This window comes from Leopardus geoffroyi, chromosome B2 (genome assembly GCF_018350155.1).
Source record: "Leopardus geoffroyi isolate Oge1 chromosome B2, O.geoffroyi_Oge1_pat1.0, whole genome shotgun sequence".
Classification (NCBI taxonomy): Eukaryota; Metazoa; Chordata; class Mammalia; order Carnivora; family Felidae; genus Leopardus; species Leopardus geoffroyi.
In genome coordinates, this window is record NC_059332.1 from 89,732,375 (window position 1) to 89,753,813 (window position 21,439).

A 21,439-nucleotide genomic window follows, 5' to 3' on the forward strand; every position below is an offset into this window, starting at 1 on the left:
ACCTACATGTGAAATCTGAAACTATAAAAATCTCAGAAGAGAACACAGGTGGTAACTTTTTTGACACTGGCCATAGCAACTTCTTTCTAGATATGTCTCCTGAGGCAAGAGAAACAAATACAAAAATAAACTATTGGAATTACATAAAAATAAAAAGCTTCTGCACAGTAAAGGAAACAATCAACAAAACTAAAAGGCAACCTCCAGAATGGGAGATGGTATTTGGAAATGACATATCCAGTAAAGGATTAGTATCCAAAATGTATAAAGAACTGATATAACTCAACACCAAAAAACCCAAATAATCCAATTACCAAATGGGCAAAAGACATAGACATTTCTCCAAAGACTTCATACACATGGCCAACAGACACATGAAAAGATGCTCATCAGCATTCATCATTAGGGAAACACAAATCAAAACTACAATGAGATCACCTCACACTTGTCAGAATGGGTAAAATAAAAAATACAAGAAACAACAGCTATTAGCGAGAATGTGGAGAAAAAGGAACCCTTGTGTACTGTTGGGAATGCAAACTGGTGCAGCCACTCTGGATGAGGTTCCTCAAAAAGTTAAAAATACCCTATGATCCAGCAATAGCACTGCTGGGTCTTTACCCAAAGAATACAAAATTCACACTAATTCAAATAGATACACATACCCCTATGTTTGCAGTATTATTTATAATAGCCAAATTACAGAAGCAGCCCAAGTGTCCATTAATGAATGAATGAATGAATGAATGAATGAATGAATAAAAATGTGGTACACTTCTATTTTTTTTTTTTCAACGTTTATTTATTTTTGGGACAGAGAGAGACAGAGCATGTACGGGGGAGGGGCAGAGAGAGAGGGAGACACAGAATCGGAAACAGGCTCCAGGCTCTGAGCCATCAGCCCAGAGCCCGACGCGGGGCTCGAACTCACGGACCGCGAGATCGTGACCTGGCTGAAGTCGGACGCTTAACCGACTGCGCCACCCAGGCGCCCCAAAATGTGGTACACTTCTAAAATGAAATACTATTCCACTATGGAAAAGAATGAAATCTTGCCACTTGTAACAACATGGATGGAACTAGAGAGGGAACTAAGCGAAGTAAGTCAGAGAAGGAAAAATACCATATGATTTTACTTACATGTGAAATTCAAGAAACAAAATGAGCAAAGGGGAAATAAAAAGACAGAAAACAAGAAACAGAGCCTTAACTACAGAGAACAAACTGATGATTACCAGAGGGGAAGTGAGTGGTGGGGTGGGTGAGACAGGTGATGGGGATTAGGGAGCACACTTGCTGTGTTGAGCACCAGATGATGTATGGAATTGTTGAATCACTGTATCGTACATCTGAAACTAATGTAACACTGTAGAACTAACTGGAATTAAAACACAAATTTAGGGGCGCCTGGGTGGCGCAGTCGGTTAAGCGTCCGACTTCAGCCAGGTCACGATCTCGCGGTCCGTGAGTTCGAGCCCCGCGTCGGGCTCTGGGCTGATGGCTCAGAGCCTGGAGCCTGCTTCTGATTCTGTGTCTCCCTCTCTCTCTGCCCCTCCCCCGTTCATGCTCTGTCTCTCTCTGTCTCAAAAATAAATAAAACGTTAAAAAAAAAAATTAAAAAAAAAAAAAACACAAATTTAAATATATATAATGCAGATATATATAACTTAAATATATACATATATCATGTAGAGAGATGGCAGAAAAGGACTGACACCTTCAAAAGCTGAATTTAACTAATGTAACATAGAGGTCAATAAATAGCCAATTAAGAACAGAACTATAATAAACACTGTAGCAGGAGGGAGTGATTAACTCATTAAGGTAAAAGAAAATAACAGAACCCCATTTATTTACTGAAAACTAGAATACTACAATACTACAAGTCAAGGTGAGATTTTATTTTTCATTCTTTTAAGTTTATTTATTTATTTTGAGAGAGTCAGAGAGAGACAAGTGGGGGAGAGGCAGAGAGAGAGGGAAGGGGATCTGAAGCAGGCTCCGTGCTGTCAGCATGGAGCCCAACTTGCGGCTCAATCCCACGAACCGTGAAATCATGACCTGAGCCAAGATAGAGAGTCCTATGCTTAACTGACTAAGCCACCCAGGCACCCCTCAAGATAAGATTTTACAAAACAAAAAGATGAGGATCCACCTTGCCTAGTATCACAGTAACAGCTATCACAAGCATAGGAGTACTTCATTTTCACATGGTTGCTCTGCTACATATTAACATAAATTAAGAAGTATATTTACCTTGAATGGAAAACAGGATTTCACCTATTGTGACAATTATGATTGAGATAGCATGCCTGCAGCGGTAGGTTGAGAATGATTCCGAGCCTGAATCCAGACTCAGCAGAACCGTTATGAATGATTAAAAATGTCCTGCTATGAGTGATAGAGGAAAAATGAAGGATATGTGCTGTGTACTTGACAGCTTTAATTATCTTGCATTTTCTCTGAAAACTTGTATCCCATTTGTAGGTCCCCACCAAAAAAGTTGAATTTAACTCATTTAATATTACAGGCAACTACCACCCAATCGATAAAGGGACAGGATGACAATGAACACTGTTTGGGGAAATCTATCCAGGCCATGAGCCACTCTTTCTTTTCTCAGAAACATTCCCTGATCCAGGAGGCTTGGATCCCATTCCCCTAGTTACCAGTGACTCATCCCTGAGTGGATCCTAATCCAACATGAGGTAACAGAGTTTCTCTTCAGAGTTGGGATTCACAAACAGCCAGTTTTGGTTTTATATACGTGGAACTGCAACATGTGCAAAATATGAAGGTCATGTGCTATCATTCAGAGACAGAAGCTGAGAAACTACTCAGTTTGCAGGAAAATGAATAAAGAAAATCTACAGAGCCAGGGAAATGAGAATATTCTCTGGATTCCTGAGAACCTTCCTGTCCCTATATCCCTACCCATACCTCCTGTCACCTAGATTCTTAGATTCCCTTTTCCTTATTTAAACTAGCTTGAATTTATTTATTTACAGTCAAAGGGTATCAACTAATAAAGGATAAGGGGGGTGCAAAAGGATAAAAGAAAATAATCTTTTAGAAGAACTGGCCAAAATAAATAAATAAATAAAGGAATAAATAGAATAGTTAGAAAAAATCAAATTACTTCTCAATGCATATTAAAATTATGGTAAAAATTAACTCCTTCAATTTTTTACCCTCTTCTTAAAGAGTATATGTAATCAATTTAAAGAAATCTGACCTTTGTTTCTTCTGTTCTCACCGCATTCAGCAGATAATGCAGTAGCTCCTGACTGTCCTGTTGCTGGAAACCTTTAAATCGAGGGGCCCTATGATTTAAAAACAAAACAGGAAAGAAAAAAGATAATTTCATCAACAATATATTACTATCATCAAAAATAATTTTTTTGAATGTTTACATGATTAATGTATTTGAGAGAGAGTGTGTGTGCGCGCATGTGTGTGCATGCAGGGCCCCCCTGGAGGGGCAGAGAGAAAGAAGGGAGAGAATCCCAAGCAGGCTCCATGCTGTCAGCCCAGAGCCCAACGCATGGCTCAATCTCACAAACCTCAATTGCTTAACCAACTGAGCCTCCCAAGTGCCCCTCATCTAAAATCATTTTTAAATAACATATATTCAAAGATTCAATATAGTCCTTTTACCACTAGGTAAAAAGAGCAGATATGATCACTGCTCCAATTAAGATGAGATCATCAGTACACAGAAAATAATATAGTTATCAGGGCATCTGGTTCAGCCGGTTAAGCATCTGACTCTTGATTTCGGCTCAGGTCATGATCTCATGGTTCTTGGGATCAAGCCCCACATGGCGCTCTGCACTGATAGCATGGAGCCTGCTTGGGATTCTCTCTCTCCCTCTCTCTGCCTCTCTCTCTCTTGAAATAAATAAATAAAATAAAAAAGAATAATACGGCTGTCATTTATCAAGTGACTACTACATGCAAGCACAGTACATATGTTAAGCTTTACATAGATCAATCCTCAAACAAGCTTGGGATGCACTATTTTCTCCAGTTTATACATGGGGGCTCAGAGGTATTATTCAAATAATTTGCAAGGTCACACAGCAAGCAAAAATATAGTACTCAAACCCAAGCCACTGTGATCTATTATCTTCCTACCCTGAATAACCAAATGAAAAACAAGAAGTTATTTATATTTAAATAAAGAACAATAATCTGATATCTCTGTGAATGTATTTATTTTAAGGATTTAACAACTAAATTTCCTCGTATTAATTAAAGGTTCAGGTGCTGTACATGGAGACATCAACACAGCAAATATTTAGTTGATTTCATTAACTTTAAAAAACAGTATTTTCTGCAATAAATTCCAATACTAAAGTGAAATAAAAATAAGTGCTAAATTTAGATAGTGCTCTGACCTAAGATGAAGAAAGAATTTTGTCAAAGTAATATAAAATAGTAAGAATATCTTATTGTAGTACAAGTTTACAATGTTCTCCTTGTGGTATGTCCAACATATCTCATTTGATATGCACAACAGTGCTGTTAAGAAATCAGTTAAGATGAACTGTTTTTGTTTTTTTTTTTTTTTTTTTTTTTAATTTTTTTTTTCAACGTTTATTTATTTTTGGGACAGAGAGAGACAGAGCCTGAACGGGGGAGGGGCAGAGAGAGAGGGAGACACAGAATCGGAAACAGGCTCCAGGCTCTGAGCCATCAGCCCAGAGCCCGACGCGGGGCTCGAACTCACAGACCGCGAGATCGTGACCTGGCTGAAGTCGGACGCTTAACCGACTGCGCCACCCAGGCGTCCCAAGATGAACTGTTTTACACTTGAGAAAACTGAAGAACAATCTGTGTGTCACTGATGTAAATCCAAGTCTTTTGATTCTTGAGTCCAGTACTTCAAGCATTATTCTTTATTATCTCATAATAAACATTCATTCTAGTAATGCACTAATGAGAGTCCCTGGTGCTAAAAAGCTATCTGAACTAGCAGTGAATCTAGCCTATAATAGGAACCGTAATTTCATTTATTCACTCTTGTTAAGTAGTAGCAAAAGCAAAAGGATGCTGAGAACTTTGATTTACTGCCCTTGTGGGCTTCCCTTTCTGCATTTGGTGGATATAGATCACCTTCTAGACCAGAGAAGAGGACAGAAACCAAGATGGACACATTTCTCACCCCTATCTGGGCTTCCATGGCTGGAATCCATGTAAGGCAGAAACTGCATGACATGACATTTGTGCTGTAGGCATCAAGGAAGTTCAGTGAAGTGGAAGAAGATTGCAAGGAGCAAACAGGAATCCTTCAGGGATCCTCATCTGCCATGTTGCAGGTAGGAGGAACAGTCTGTGGCTTTCAAAGCAGATGCACAGGAAGGAAATTGTTCCTAAACAAAGGAGAAACTTTCTCTACCACGTCTCTGCCTACAGCTCCATCTCAACTATCCACAGACCAGTTACTGCCTTCTAAACCATTCAAGAAAATTAATGACGAATCACTAAATTCTACTCCTGGAACCAATATGACATATATGTTAACTAACTTGAAAATAAATAAATAAACAAACCTAGATTTTTTTTTTTCTTTCTTCTTCTACCTAGGACTGGGTCAAAATTCTAAGAGGACTTAAAGAATCTGTAATACCCAAAGCAATCTATATATTCAATGCAATCCCTATCAAAATAACACCAATATTCTTCACAGAGCTAGAACAAACAATCCTAAAATTTGTATGGAACCACAAAAGACTCTGAATAGCCAAAGCAATCCTCAAAAAGAAAACCAAAGCTGGAGGTATCACAATTCCAGACTTCAAGCTGTATTCCAAAGCTGTAATCATCAAGATAGTATGATACTGACACAGGAACAGACACATAGATCAATGGAACAGAATAGAGAACCCAGAAATGAACCCACAAATATATGGATGGCCAACCTTACCAAGAGCCTGAAAGGAAGCCCTTAGGCAAATACTAACTAAGGCTACAAGAGAACACATACTTAGCCTAGAGACCTGAAACCAGGCCAAACCTTCTATAGACTCTTCTCACCTCCCCCAGATGAGGGCAGCAGCTGTAAGCCAATACAAGACCTCAATCTCCAAGGCCAGCCCAGAGTTCAGAGGTAAGGCTATCTTAAAATTTGACATTTTTAGGCAGAGAAGAGAGGGATATGTGGAAAAGAGGCTATGGAAGGGAGAGGATGTGAAAAAGGCAGCAGGGGAAACAAGGAAGGGTGGAGGAAATGGAAGAAAGCAAAGGGGGAAAAAATGGGAAAAAACAAACAAAAAATTCTACTCCCAAGAAGCCTACAAACCAATATCATAAAACACAAAGAAATCTGATGTTAAAAAATCAACTGAAATGCATTTACTTCACTCCAAATAAATTTTATAAAACTGATCCAAAGATGTTACAATATGTTGAGAATGTACAAAAACATAAAGGCATGCCAATAAAAGCCTAGATATTAGGTAAAAAAGAAAAACTTTTTTTTTTTTAAGTTTATTTATTTTTGAGAGAGAAAGAGAGCATGAGTGGGGCAGGGCAGAGAGAGAGGGAGACACAGAATCTGAAGTAGGCTCCAGGCTCTGAGCTGTCATCACAGAGCCTGATGTGGGGCTAGAACTCATGAACCATGAGATCATGACCTGAACAGAAGTCAGATGCGTAACTGACTAAGCCACCCGGCGCCCCAAAAAGAAAAACTTTTTTAAGGGATGTGTAGATATTGATAAGATAGCCAATTGAAAATATTAGAAGAAAATAAAACTAAAGATATAAAAATCAATAGATAGGATAAATTCTATACACAGTTGAAGGGCAAACTAGTAAATTAGAAGATAATAGTATTTTGAGAATTTGGTGGCACTCCTTAATGTACATGACATACCATAGAGTATCACAAAACTACAAATATGTATGTGTATGTATATGTGTATACACATACATATTTTTAGTGTGTGTGTATATACATATATGTGTATACACATATACATACATATGCATATTTGTGTGTGTGTATATATATATATATATATATATATATATACACACACACACACACACACACACACACACATATATACACGCACACACACATACATATATATTTCCTCATGGACAAAACCCAAAGAAAGCTCAGCACATCAATATTAGTTACCAACATAAAAGAGTGAAGGAGTAAACAAAGCAAAAGATGGGCATAAATGAGAATAAAGAAACGATCACTCTAGAGCATCTTTGAACCTTTTAAGGAAGAATGCATGTAGAAACTGGTGAAATCCAAGAAAGATTTGTAGGAGACTTGACAGTATTTTGTTAATGTCAATTTCCCGGTTTTGACAATGCACTGTTGTTTAAGTTATTATTGATGGTGGAAGCTAAATAAAGGGTACACAGTAACTCTGTACTCTTCTTTCAACTTCTTGTGATCCTTAAAACTACTGCAAAATAACAAGAATTGGGGTGGGTGGGGAATCCAGAAGAAAGTTGAAGAATTTGCTCCCAACATTCTCAACTGGTAGAAATGTCTGATAATCACTCTTATAATAGAAACTACAAGAGACTGGTTCAACTTTCAAAAATCAAGTAATGTATACACACAATGTAGATGAATCTCAAAATAATTATAGCAAGAAGCCAGACAAAAAAGAGTACACATTATATATAGGAATCTAAAACATGCAAACGAATCTACAGTGACAAAAACAGGTAAGTGGTACAGAGGGGAGGGGTTTAGGAGAGAGAGTCCAGAGAGAGGGATCACAAAAGGGCCCAAGAAAACTTTTAAGGGTGATGCATACATTCATCACATTGATTGTGGCAATGGTGTCACAAGTATGTAGATATACATTATATATATATATATATATATATATATATATATATAGTATCTCAAAACTTATCCAATGGTATGCTTTAAATATGTACAGCTTAATGTATGTCAAATATACAAGCTATTCAGAACACCCATTAATACGATTCACTGTTTCAACAGATTTTTAAAAACCCATATGATTATTTCAATAGATGCAGGAAAAGCATTTAATAAAATCCAATACCCATTCTTTTTTCTTAAAAGAAAAAAAACATTTATTATCTCATGGTTTCTCTGGGCCAGGAATCAAAGTATACCAATGGTAATACATAATGTTTATTTATTTAAATAATAAAGTTTTGTTGTTTTTTAAGGAAAAATTGGTTATTGGGAGTTTATCAAATACTATTATTCTTGATGAGAATCCTCAGAAAAAACCAGGAATGGGAATTTCCTTAACCTGATGAAAGGCATCTATGTGCTATCATACTTACGTGTGAAAGACTGAATGTTCCTCCCCTAATATCAGAAACAAAGCAAAAATGCCTACTTCACCACTCCAACATTGTACTGGAGGTCCTTGCCAGCTATATAAAGTAAGAAAAAGGTCTAAAAGGATACAAATTTTAAAGGAAGAAATAAAATGGTCTTTATTTACCAATGACATTATTGCCTACATAGGAAATCCCAAAAGATTTACATGAAGCTATTATAACCAGTAAATGAATTAAACAAAGCAGCAAGAAACAAGATCAATATACAAAAACCAAGTATATTTCTGTATATTAGAAATGTACAACTGGAAACTGAAATTTCTTTAAAGTACCAATTTACAATAAATAGTATTTAAAAACACGAAATTCTAACGGTAAATCTAACAACATTGTGTAGCATTTGTAAGCTGAAAATCAAAAACTTGATGAGAAAAATCAAATACCTAAATAACTGAAAAGATATGTCATAATCATGCTTTGGAACGCAACATGGTTAAGATGTCCATTCTAAACTGATCTCCAAATGCAATCCCAATTAACAAACTGATTGTAAAATTCATGTGAAAAAGCAAAGGACCTGAAATAGTTTAAAAAAAAAAAAAAAAAAAGTAAAGTTTGAACTCTCATTCTCCAATTCCAAGACTTACTATAAAGTTACAGTAATTGACACAGTGGAGGACTGGGGTAAGAATAGACATGCAGATCAATGGAACAGAACAAAGTCCCAAAACAGACTCAACATATATGGCTCAAATCTTCACCAGGTTTTTAAAAATTACTTTTCTTAATATGTATCTCTTAAAAAAAATTTTTTTTTACATTTTTTGATTTTTGAGAGACACAGTGAGATAGAGTGTGAGCGGGGGAGGGGCAGAGAGAGAAGGAGACACAGAACCTGAAGCAGGCTCTGGGCTCTGAGCAAGTGTTCAGCACAGAGCCTGATGCAGGGCTCAAACCCACAAACCGCGAGATCATGACCTGAGCTGAAGTCGGATGCTCAACCAACTGAGCCACTCAATATACATCTCTTTTTAAAGTAAACATAAAAAACAAAAGGCAATTTTTAATGTTTTCAAATGATGTTTGATCCAGTAATTCTATATATCCTACTGATGTACTCTCACAAGTGCAGCACACACACACGTAAAATCAAGTAAGTCATATCCACATGCACTAAAATGGAAAAATGTAAAAAATGTATTAAGCAAAACAAGTTGCAACAATCTGTGTATATGTCTGTGTATGCATAATCACTTTTGAAAAAAGTAAGATAAATACTACTTTGAACGTCTATCCATGAACACCTATTATTTAAACATTTTTTTTTAATTTATAAATCTTTATAAAACAAAAAAAATGCCAAACAGTTATTTTTGGAGATCCAAAAACAAATTTCTAATTGACACAAATTCCTAAAAACTTCTGAACTCTGTGAGGCACTAAAGTCTGAGACTTTTATGGGACTTTCTGTTCTTCAGGTTTTGAAAAACAGCATTTGCCTACTAAATTAAACACATAATAAACCCTCTATATTTTCGACCACATTCAAAATACCACAGCACAGTATGCTAAGTGAAATAAGCCAGTCACAGAAAGACAAATAGTGTGATTCCATTTATATGAAGAACCTAAAATAGTCAAATTCATAAAATAAAAGAGCACAATGTTGTCTACTAGGGCCTGGAGTGAAGGAAAAATAGGAATAATCAATAGGTATGAAGTTTTAGTCAAGCAAGATAGACAAGCTCTAGAGATCTCCTGTCCAGCATTGCACCTACAGTCAACAATATTTTGTACACTTAAAATTTTTTAATGTTTATTTATTTCTTAATATTTTTTACGTTTGTTTATTTTTTGAGAAAGAGAGACAGAGAGACAGACAGAGTGCAAGCAGGGGAGGGACAGAGAGAGGGAGACACAGAATCTGAAGCAGGCTCCAGGATCTAAGCTGTCAGCTGTCAGCACAGCCCCCAACATGGGGCTTTAACTCACAAACCACGAAATCATGACCTGAGCCGAAGTTGGATGCTTGATCGACTAAGTCACCCAGGTGCCCCTGTATACTTAAAAATTTTAAGATGGTAGGGCTGCCTGGGTAGCTCAGTAGGTTAAGTGTCCAACTCTTGGTTTCAGAGCAGGTCATGATCTCACAGTTGGTGGGATCAAACCCCAAGTTGGGCTCTGTGCTGTTGGCACAGAGCCTGCTTAAGATTCTCTCCCCCACACCTCTCTCTCTCTCTCTCTCTCTCAAAATAAATAAATAACTTCAAGAGAAAAAAAGAAAAAATTTAAGAAGGTAGAGCTCATGGTAAGTGTTCTTTTCACAATTATTTTTGAAAAAATTAACCTTGGTACAATTCTATGAGATAAAATACAATATAATGCTATGGCACAAGTAACTAGCTTAAATTAAATTGAAATTTTGAAGCTTAGAGATATAAAAAAAAAAAATGTTAAGTTCCCATTTAAAGAATTTTGTTTCTACATATTTTAGTAATTGTGGACTGGACTAGCTCATGAACTCCATGACAGGATCTATTTTTAATATGTTATACACTGTGTATCCCTAGAATCTAGCAAGTAACTGACACAAATAAGTTCTCAATTTAAAAAAAAATTTTTTTTTTTTTAAGTTTTATTTATTTTTGAGACAGGGAGAGACAGAGCATGAACGGGGGAGGGTCAGAGAGAGAGGGAGACACAGAATCTGAAACAGGCTCCAGGCTCTGAGCAGTAAGCACAGAGCCCGACGCGGGGCTCGAACTCACGAACAGTGAGATCGTGACCTGAGCCGAAGTCGGACGCTTAACTGACTGAGCCACCCAGGCGCCCCAGTTCTCAATTTTTTTAGATGAAGGAATAAGTGAAAGTATTAAAGTTGCATCAGGTCCTTTATGGTATGTATGTATTTCCACGTACCCAAGGATTTTGTTTTTGAACATACAGTACTATCTTGAGAAATTCACTTAAACTCTATTTGCCTTGAAGCTCATTTCTAAAACTAAGGAAAGGGGCACCTGGGTGGCTCAGTCAGTTAAGCGTCTGACTCTTGATTTTGGCTCAGGTGGTCATCTCACGGTTCATGAGATCAAGCCCTATTTTAGGCTCTGTGCTGACAGCCTGGAGCCTGCTTGGGATTCTCTCTCTCCCTCTCTCTGCCTCTCTCTCTCTCTCAAAATAATAAACATTTTTTAAAAAATGATTAAAAAAAAAAAAGGAAGGCACCTGGCTGGCTCAGTTGGTAGAGCATGCAAGTCCTGATCTTGGGGTCATGAGCTTGAGCCCCATATTGCAGGTTGAGTATACTTAAAAATGATAATAAAATAAAAGTAAAAATAAGAAAACTAGGTTCAGATGACCTATTATGGCACCTTTTAGATTTTACAATTCTATAGTTTTCTTACTCTTTGTTCTTACATCATGGGCTTCTGAATCAGGACAGACCTCTATTTGAATCCTGGCTTTGTCACTATACAACTAAGTAAGCTACTCAACTTCTGTGAGTCTCAGTTTCCTTATTTATAAAATGGGGATAAACAAGCACTTCTTCAGAGTATTATGAGATATAATTTACATAAAGCACACAGCTGCAATTAAATATTAGTTCTTAATCTCTTGAGAGTCTAGACAATAATAGTGTTATAGTAAGAGTGAAACTACCCATATTAAGTGATACATTACAATTTTATAACTCATAATTATTTATATCAAAAATTTAGATGCACCCACTTCTGACAAAGCTGATTAAAAAGAACTTTAGGAGAAAGTGGTCCTTTTTCAGTCTCCTTCATACTATGAAGAAACAGGAACAGGGCTGAGGTCAATGGTCCAGGGCTTGAAAGTTCCACCATTAATGGGTCCTTTAAAAACATGATCAACTCTTTGTCAGAAATATGCAATTTTAAACTTAAATATTATTAAAAACTAAGAGTTATACTTTGTTTAAATGATGACAACTAAATTGCCTCAAGTGCATTAAGAAACTTTATTCCCACACATATAAAATGAATATTTAAAAAAATGGGATAATGGAATTAAATGTCTTACCTTGAAAAACACAGGTATTCTCATATCCTCTGCTCTTTACTTAATGAAAGTATTAGTTTAAGAGTTAAATCACCAATATTTAGTTGCTTATAAATGTCCCTTAATGTGCTTTCCTAAAAAGTGAAATTACTTATCTACTTGATATGTATTTATTTCCAATCATAAATTATATTTAATAAATTATATTTATTAGCAAACTCCATAGCTTTCTTTTCCCAAAATATTTTATGAATAAAATAACGAATGGGAAATTATGTCACGAAATTAGTACACCATTCCCTCTCTTTTAAAATGGAGAGAAAAAGCTTGACAAAAGCAGCTAAAATTGTGTGAGGGAGAAACCCATTTTATTCTAGAATTTTTCCCCCACCAAGTTTCGCTTTCTAAAATGTTATCTTCACCAGTAATCCTCTCTCCTTACAAACAATGAATTAAAAGCAAATGCCAAATATCATCTTGGGACATTATAGAAAGTTATCTTCTAATACAACTACCAAATATGTCGCCTCATTCGTGTATTTATGAAATACATGTTACATATATATTTCATACCAACTACCCTTAAAAAAAATCTACAATCTGGGGCACCTGGGTGGCTCAGTGGGTTGAGCATCTGACTTCAGTCAGGTCATGATCTCACGGTTCATAGGTTTGAGCCCTGCATCAGGCTCTGTGATGACAGTTTGGAGCCTAGATCCTGCTTCATATTCTGTGTCTCCCTCTCTCGCTGCCCCTCTCCCTCCCACCTCTCAAAAATAAACATTAAAAAAAAAATTTTTTTTTTTTTAAATCTACCATCTGACTAAAACCACAGAAAGGACAGGCTATAATTTTTCCATAGTCTCTGAGTATCAAAAGTGCTCTCTGCCATGTTGAAGACATAAACAGACATTTCTCCAAAGAAGACATCCAGATGGCCAACAGACACATGAAAAGATGCTCAACATCACTCATCATCAGGGAAATGCAAATCAAAACTATAATGAGATATTACCTCACACATGTCAGAATGGCTAAAATCAGAAATAAAAGAAAACACTGCTGGTGAGGATGTGGAGAAAAAGAAACCCTTGTGCACTGTTAGTGGAAACACAAACTAGTGCAGGCGCTCTGGAAGACAGTATGGAGGTTCCTCAAGAACTTAAAAATAGTGGGGCGCCTGGGTGGCGCAGTCGGTTAAGCGTCAGACTTCAGCCAGGTCACGATCTCGCGGTCCGTGAGTTTGAGCCCCGCGTCGGGCTCTGGGCTGATGGCTCAGAGCCTGGAGCCTGCTTCCAATTCTGTGTCTCCCTCTCTCTCTGCCCCTCCCCCGTTCATGCTCTGTCTCTCTCTGTCTCAAAAATGAATAAAACATTAAAAAAAAAAAAAAAAGAAGTTAAAAATAGAACTACCATATGATCCAGTAATCACTCAACTGGGTATTTACCTAAAGAATACAAAAACACTGGGATGCCAGGGTGGCTCAGTCTGTTAAGTATCTGACTTCAGCTCAGGCCGTGATCTCACTGTTGATGGGTTTGAGCCCCGCATCAGGCTCTGTGCTGACAGCTCGGAGCCTGAAGCCTGCTTTGGATTCTGTGCCTCCCTCTCTGCCCCTCTCCCTGCTCGTGCTCGCTCACTCTCTCTCTCTCTCAAAAATAAATAAAAACATTAAAAAAAAAATTTAGGGGCTCAAGGGTGGCTCAGTTGGTTGAGGGTCCGACTTCAGCTCAGGTCATGATCTCATGGTCCATGCGTTTGAGCCCCATGTCGGGCTCTGTGCTGACAGCTCAGAGCCTGGAGCCTGCTTCAGATTCTGTGTCCCCCTCTCTCTCCGCCTCACCCCTGCTTGTGCTCTGTCTCTGTCTTTCAAAAATGAACAAATATATAAAAAAAAATTTTTTTAAAGAATATAAAAACACTAATTCAAAGGGATACACACACCCCTATGTTTATTGCAGCATTATTTACAATAGTCAAATTATAGAAGCAGCCTAAGTATCCATCAACTGATGAATGGATAAAGAATATGTAGTATACTTATACAATGGAATGTTATTCTGCCATAAAAAAGAATGAAATCCTACCATTTGCAAACAACATGGATGGACCTTGTGGGCATACTAATTGAAATAGGTCAGACAGAGAAAGACAAATACCATATGAACTTACTTACATGTAGAATTTAAAACAAAACACCCAAAAACAAACAAACAAACAAACAAACAAACAAACATGCTCATAGACACAAAGAAGAGATTGGTGGCTGCCAGAGCCAGGGAGTGAGGGGGTAGGTAAAATGGGTGAATGAGGTCAAAAGGTACAAACTTTCAGATATTAATAAACAAAAAAGAACACCTATGAAAAACCTACAGTTAACTTCATTCCTAATGTTATTGAAAGAATATTTTCCCCCTAATTTGGGGATTTTAGGCAAGGATGCCTGCTTTCATCATTTCTATTCCACATGTTATTAGAGGTTCAAGCCAGCACAATAAGGTAAGGAAAAGAAACAAAAGGCATACAGTTTACAAAGGGCAAAGTAAAACTGGTGATTCAAAGAGCAGTGATCTATGCTGACAGCCCTCCAGCTCAGGTCAACTGTATGTCCTATGTATCTAAGATCTAAGATTGAAACTCTCCTCTTAGAATAATGCAAACCTAAAGTGATCAGTTATAGTATCTAACTGCCCTATAATAATCTTTAGACACAGTTCTACATGTAAAATACATAACATTCAATCACATTTAATAGGAAATCTTTTCAAGTGACTAAGTATCAACTTCCATTTAATGGTTTTCACTATCTCACTCAACTTTAGAAGAGTATAGGACCTACCATAAAGATTTTAAGGGGTTGAACAGGCAGTAAGTTTACAGGCTGCTCTTTCAACAAAGAAATACAATATTGTCTTTCAAATCTGTCTCCTTGGGGAAAATAAAAATCTAAGATTACTACACTGAGCTAAGAATTTTTAGAACTCCCCTTTCTTAAGTGTTCTCAAAAGCCAGATCATGAGCTATATATACACTGTCTTCCTCCAATACACACACACACACACACACACAATTTCTAACTAAAAACATTATTACTAGTGTCAGCTCCCTCAAGCCAAAGACCACCAGGAACACACTGGTAGTTGAACAAGAGGGGTTTATTGCTTGTTACATTTGGGGACAACATACACGATGAGAAACCATGGGGTGTCTCAAAAAAAGGGTGTTGGAAAGAAGTGATAGAGGATTTGAGTTTTGGATAAGTAATTTAGGGGAGAGTCTAAGGAAGCAGCAGTCTGCTCTCAGTTGAATGCCATCAGAAAGTGGGGGTAATTCTATCACTGGGTATCTTGATAAATCTTATCTTTGAGTTAGGATAACCTAAATTCTAGTCTCTTTGGGAGACAAAATCAAGGATAAAGCTATAACTAGTAAAGAAGTAGCAGTCTCTCACTTTGGTCAAAGAAGATGTTTGGGATTTTTCTCAGTGGTAGATGAACTTTGCTTTTGTCTGTGTTTAGATAAAATTATGAAGTAGCCTTGCTTTGTCTTAGTTTGTCAGTCTCAGAGCAACCTAGCCTGAGGTTGGCATTCTGTGAGACTGTTTGAACAATATGGCCTAACTGTAGGTGCCATGCCAGCTTCTGAATGTTAAGCGCTGTTTTTTGTTTGTTTTTTCCTTTCTCACTAGCTTAAAAACCCATTTTCAGACTAGGCTCCTAAAAACCTTTAGATGTTCACCATTAAAACCAAATCTACCTTTAAAGAATTAAAATGCTATATTTAAGGAAATGTTACCAGTAATTACAAAACAGGAGTCCTAGACATTTTGCTCAACAAAACAAACGCCTTTTGTTTTTTCCAGTATGTTTGTTTGAAAGCTGCCTTAATATTTTTGTATTGTTTGACCCACGATACGTTTGAACCCTAACAGATCTTGAAGGTATAACTTTAGAATTTTAAAATCTGATTCTTTCACAAAATGCTTTTGAATGATTTTTTCAAAATATTTTTTCAAAACATCATTTCAGTTAACATTCGGAGAAATACTAAGGGTAGATTTTGACACCATCAGTGGCTCATCTAAAAAGAGCTATTATCCAGGTAGTCATACTTCTTACCAGGTGAGAGTCTGAGGAAGGAAAAATCTTGAGTTTTGTACCATTTTCTTTGCTCTCATTCATCAGTTCTGAAAGAATATAAGATTGTGCCAAGTTCTAAAAGAAAACAAAAGTAAAGTCTTCTGATTCAGTTGTAACATGCCTCTGATTCTATGGAATAAATACTCTCTTAAGCTCTCAAACGTCATCTAACATAGCAAAAAAAATGTTTAAGTTTACAAAAAAAAAAAAATGTTCACATTTAATAAATGTCAGTATTACTGATTAAATCACAGTAAAACACAGAGAAGGCCTTCCAGAAGCACTGTGTGAAAAGGGGGCATACATACGTTATGCAGCAATGGTTAACGATGGCCTAAAACAAAAAAGAAAACAGAAAAATCTCCAGGGGAACATTTAGCTGTCATTTGCTAGTTTACAGGTGTGCCAATAAATATAAATTAATCTTTTACATTTTACAAAGTTTCCTGATGGCTCTTACCTGCATGACTGCATTGAAAAAGCAAGTATTTCCTAAATTTGTAATTCCTTTCACAGGTGTTACACTGTTGCCTTTTCTTCCTTTCTTTTTTTCACCTGCTTCATATTTTTCTTCACAAAGTTTTAAGATTCTAGAGAATGCACCTAAGTTAGAGAAAACATAACTGACATAAGATATAAAATTCAATAACCATCATTTAAAAAATTTAAATATATTACTTAAAATTAAGTAACATTTCCCCTTGAATCATCTGAAGTGATGTCAGAGACAAATAAATGTCTCCAGTTGGTATCCTCCTACTAAATAATTTTTCATTTTGACATACACATCCGTACCTCATACCATAATGAAGAATGAATTCCAGATGAATTAAAAATTAAAAAAGAATAAAGTAAAAAAAATAAGGAGAGAACATCCAGATCTTGGTTCCTAAATACCATTCCCCACAAAAAGAAATGAAGACTCCTTGGGGTGCCTGGGTGGCTCAGTCAGTTAAGTGTCTGACTTCGGCTCAGGCCATAATCTCAACAGTTTGTAGGTTTGAGCCCCACATTGGGCTCTGGGCTGACAGCTCAGAGACTGGAGCCTGCTTCAGATACTATGTCTCTCTCTGTTCTTCTCCCACTCATGCTCTGTCTCTATCTCTCTCTCTCAAAAATAAATATACATTGAAAAAAATAATAAAGAAATCAAGACTCCTGATTCTAAACCTGGGGCAGCAAAGAAACAAAATAAACCTATAACATTTTTATTGTGCCAGAAAATAAGGAAGTGTTCAAAAAAACTGATGAGTATGTCAAAATACACATCATTTTGAAATAGTAAGTTCCCACTGGTCCAATCTGGGAAAATTTGAATATCAAAATAAAGAAGGGTACTAATAGTTTATTATTCACTGAGCAAAATGAGAATGGATCTGAATGGATAATAGGTTTTTTAAATGGGAGGAAAAGAGAAAAACTTTTCCTTACAAGAGAATGCCAACTAATAAATAGAAGAAATGATGGAACTGGAAAATCACCAGATGGTGGCATTTTTTTATATTCTTGCAACTTTTCTGTAAGTTTGAAATTGTCAAAATAAAAAGTTTAAAAAATTAATAACTATATTATAAAAAATAAAACACCAGGGACCAGGACCCTGTGGCCAGGCCAAATGCCATGAGCAGGGTTCCTGTGCCCCTGGCCTATGGGCCTCTTCCCTGCCCCCTCAGTTTGCCATTTTTGGAGTTTTTCATTATTATTAAACTGATGGGACTTTTGTGTTTTTATAGTGACTCTGTGGTGCAGCTCTTTAAGAAAGGTAGGACATGCCTTAGATGCAAAAAAACAAAAAAAAACAAAAAAAAACACCTATATGTTTGGCATATAAGTGCATGTTTTGGGCTCAATGATTTGTATAATTAATACAGATTTGAACATTATAATATCAATTCATCATGTTTAAAAACAATATGAAAATGAATAATTTCTAACATTTATTAACTGACATGATTGATCATAATTAACAGCACATTACTTTCTGAATCAAAATATAATTTGAAGTTTGATGGGAAATTGCCAAGTTCTCCAACCTTTTAGTTTTAACTGAAATATTATTTTAAATTCCTTTCAACTTTCAGATTTTGTAGTTCTTCGCAATTATACATTTTATTCATCTAATACTGATATAGTGTTTTGCACTGCTAATTAACTTTTAAATATTTGGCTATCTCCCCAGATGGGTGGGGATCAGAAAACGTCTCTACTCTTTCTTCCACAGGGCTGTGATGTTGGCGAGAACATCCATAATAAAAATTTAATGTAAATGAAAAATGTACCAGATTAAACAGGAGATCCAGTAGAAACTTGGCCCTCTAAGCTTCTGATGAGTTTTTTTTTTTTATTTCTTTATTGTTTATTATTTTTGAGAGAGAGACAGAGAGACAGAGAGCAAGCAGAGAAGGGGCAGAGAGAGAGGGAGACACAGAATTGGAAGCGGGCTCCAGGCTCCTAGCTCTCAGCACAGAGCCCGACATGGGGCTCGAACTCACAGACCACGAGATCATGACCTGAGCTGTAGTTGGCCGCCCAACTGACTGAGCCACCCTGGCACCACAGCTTCTGATGAGTTCTTAAGAGTAAGTTAAGACATCCCCTCCCATCCTACCCTTCTATATGACAGCACTGAGGGAGATGAACAGATGCTGGAGGTAGCTCTGTGTTCAGGGACAGAAGCAGGCAGCAAACACCATAAAGAGAAACTTTAATCTTGGGTAAGGGCAGAATGATGTCATGCACACCCTGTTGGTTCAAATAAGGTTTGACTTGGCACCTGTGACTTTTGCCAAAAAAAGGCATCAATCGAGGGGGGTTATTAACACATTTTCTTTCTTTTTTTTTTAATATTTATTTTTTGAGAGAGAGACAGACAGACAGAACATGAATTGGGGAGGGGCAGAGAGAGGGAGACACAGATTCCAAAACAGGCTCCAGGCTCTGAGCTGTCAGTAGAGTCTGACACGGGGCTCAAACTCACGAACCACAAGATCACGACCTGAGCCAAAGTCAGATGCTCAACCAGCTGAGCTACCCAGGTGCCCCAACACATTTTCTTATAATGTTTTCAGATTAAATGCAGAGCTGCTATCTGCAAAGTACCCAGCAAGGTAAGCACTATGTAAGTGTGTGAAGACAGACCAGAGAATTGTTATTTGTGCCAAAATCCAGATCTTCGTAAGCTATTCTTCATGTCCGTTGTTTATATGTCCTCACTTTTAATCATTTCCTATAACTTCCTGGTTTTTTCCCCCCTTCCAGTTTATCTCTTATTTCTAACTGGATTTTCTGAATTGCTAATATGAACTTGCCTTTTATGTTGACTGTGGTTCTCCTATCTTTTTGGCTTTTCTTAATTGTATTCTTTCAGCTAATTCTTTGCTTAAAGAATTATTTATAAATATAAATATAAATATTTATAAATATAAATAAATAAAATTATTTATTTATTTTGAGAGAGAGAGAAAGCAAGAGTTGGGGAGGGGTACAGAGAGAGAGAGAGAGAGAGAGAGAGAGAGAGAATCCCAGGCAGGCTCCACACTGTCAGCACAGAGCCCAATGCAGGGCTTGAACCCACAAACCATGAGATCATGACCTGAGTCAAAGTCGGACACTTAACCGAGTCACCCAGGCGCCACTGTGGCTTTTCTTTTTAACATGTGGTAACATCTTATCACAACCCTAGAGTTCTGGGTTAACACAGAAAAGAACTAGCAAGATAGATCTCTTCTCCTGTCTTCCATATATTAAAACATGTGATAAGAATTAAATCCCATACTAAAGCTTGGGGGCAAAGGCTGGTACAATCAATGGAGAAGTCACTGACATGCAGAGGCCAGCCAATGGAGAAAAGGAAAAACAGGAAAAGAAGCAAAGACAATATTCCAACCTGCAAGCAAATGTGAAAGCAAATGAAAAAGCCAGTCAGTGGTTAAGAAGCACTACACAAGGGGCGCCTGGGTGGCTCAGTCAGCTAAGCATCTGACTTAGGCTCAGGTCATGATCTCACGGTCCATGGGTTCGAGCCCTGCACTGGGGTCTATGCTGACAGCTCAGAGCCTGGAGCCTGCTTCAGATTCTGTGTCTCCCTCTCTCTCTCTCTGTCCCTCCCCTGCTCACGTGCACTCTCTCAAAAATAAACATTAAAAAAAAAAAAAAGGAAGCACTACGCAAACAAGAGGAGGCCCCATATGGATCCCGGCTGGGTTTGGGAATAAGAGCAGTCTACCTCTTAATTATACGGAGATCCCAAGCAGAGCCTAAAGCAGGTTTCAGCTCTCATTAACAGCAATTGCCACTAGATGGCTTCATAGTGATTGTTAAGAGATTAAAGATGATAGAGTAATTAAATCCAAGCATTAATAGTCCATCTTTTTGGGCAAGGTTGTTACTCTGATTTTACATTTACAAAACTCAGTCTGCAACATGTTAAGTAATTTGCCCAAAGTCTTAAAGACAATCTTTTGACTATAAATCTATTGTCATTTTACCACCTAATTTCTCTTCAGTGATTCATGCACAATGAGAATTATAAAAGATTGGGAGGCAAGAGTCTTACATATTTAGGTGTATGTAACCCTGAAAAAATGACTCCTCAAAAGTACTTCTTATACTTAACATTGCCATAATGTTTTTTTGCTAATTAACATGAAAAAATGTTGGGGAAAATAAACTATATAGATTATATTAATCATACAACATATATACATATACACATATATGTTTTTGTATTTTACAGTATTTATCATTCACTTGGAATAAATGTTTTATTTTTCCAGAAATAAATTTTATTCTTACAAGAACAAACAGCATTTTTTAAAACTGTAACATGCAAATCTCTGTACCACATTTACCCATCAGTTTTCAAAACATCTGGGATAGCATCCTAAAGTAAACAATGTTCATAAGACCATCTGGACAAAACTGCAGGCAAGAAAAAAAAGCATAAACATATGGAAAAACAGATTTTACCCTTC

At 36.8% G+C, this 21,439-nt stretch overlaps 1 protein-coding gene across 7 annotated transcripts in view; it reads right to left on the bottom strand.

Moving 5' to 3' along the window:
* The window catches only part of USP45 (ubiquitin specific peptidase 45), an 84,177-nt gene that overhangs the window by 35,511 nt on the left and 27,227 nt on the right, over positions 1-21,439 (bottom strand). For 6 of the 7 annotated variants that reach the window (XM_045499124.1, XM_045499125.1, XM_045499123.1 and 3 more), the window contains 4 exons: positions 16,927-17,069; positions 16,446-16,541; positions 12,031-12,161; positions 3,236-3,323 (listed from right to left, as the gene is read on the bottom strand). In XM_045499124.1, coding sequence (XP_045355080.1) covers positions 3,236-3,323; positions 12,031-12,161; positions 16,446-16,541; positions 16,927-17,069 — 458 coding nt within the window. Of the gene's footprint in view, positions 1-3,235; positions 3,324-12,030; positions 12,162-16,445; positions 16,542-16,926; positions 17,070-21,439 lie in introns of those variants that run through there. The other variant, XM_045499127.1, reaches the window with a different exon arrangement.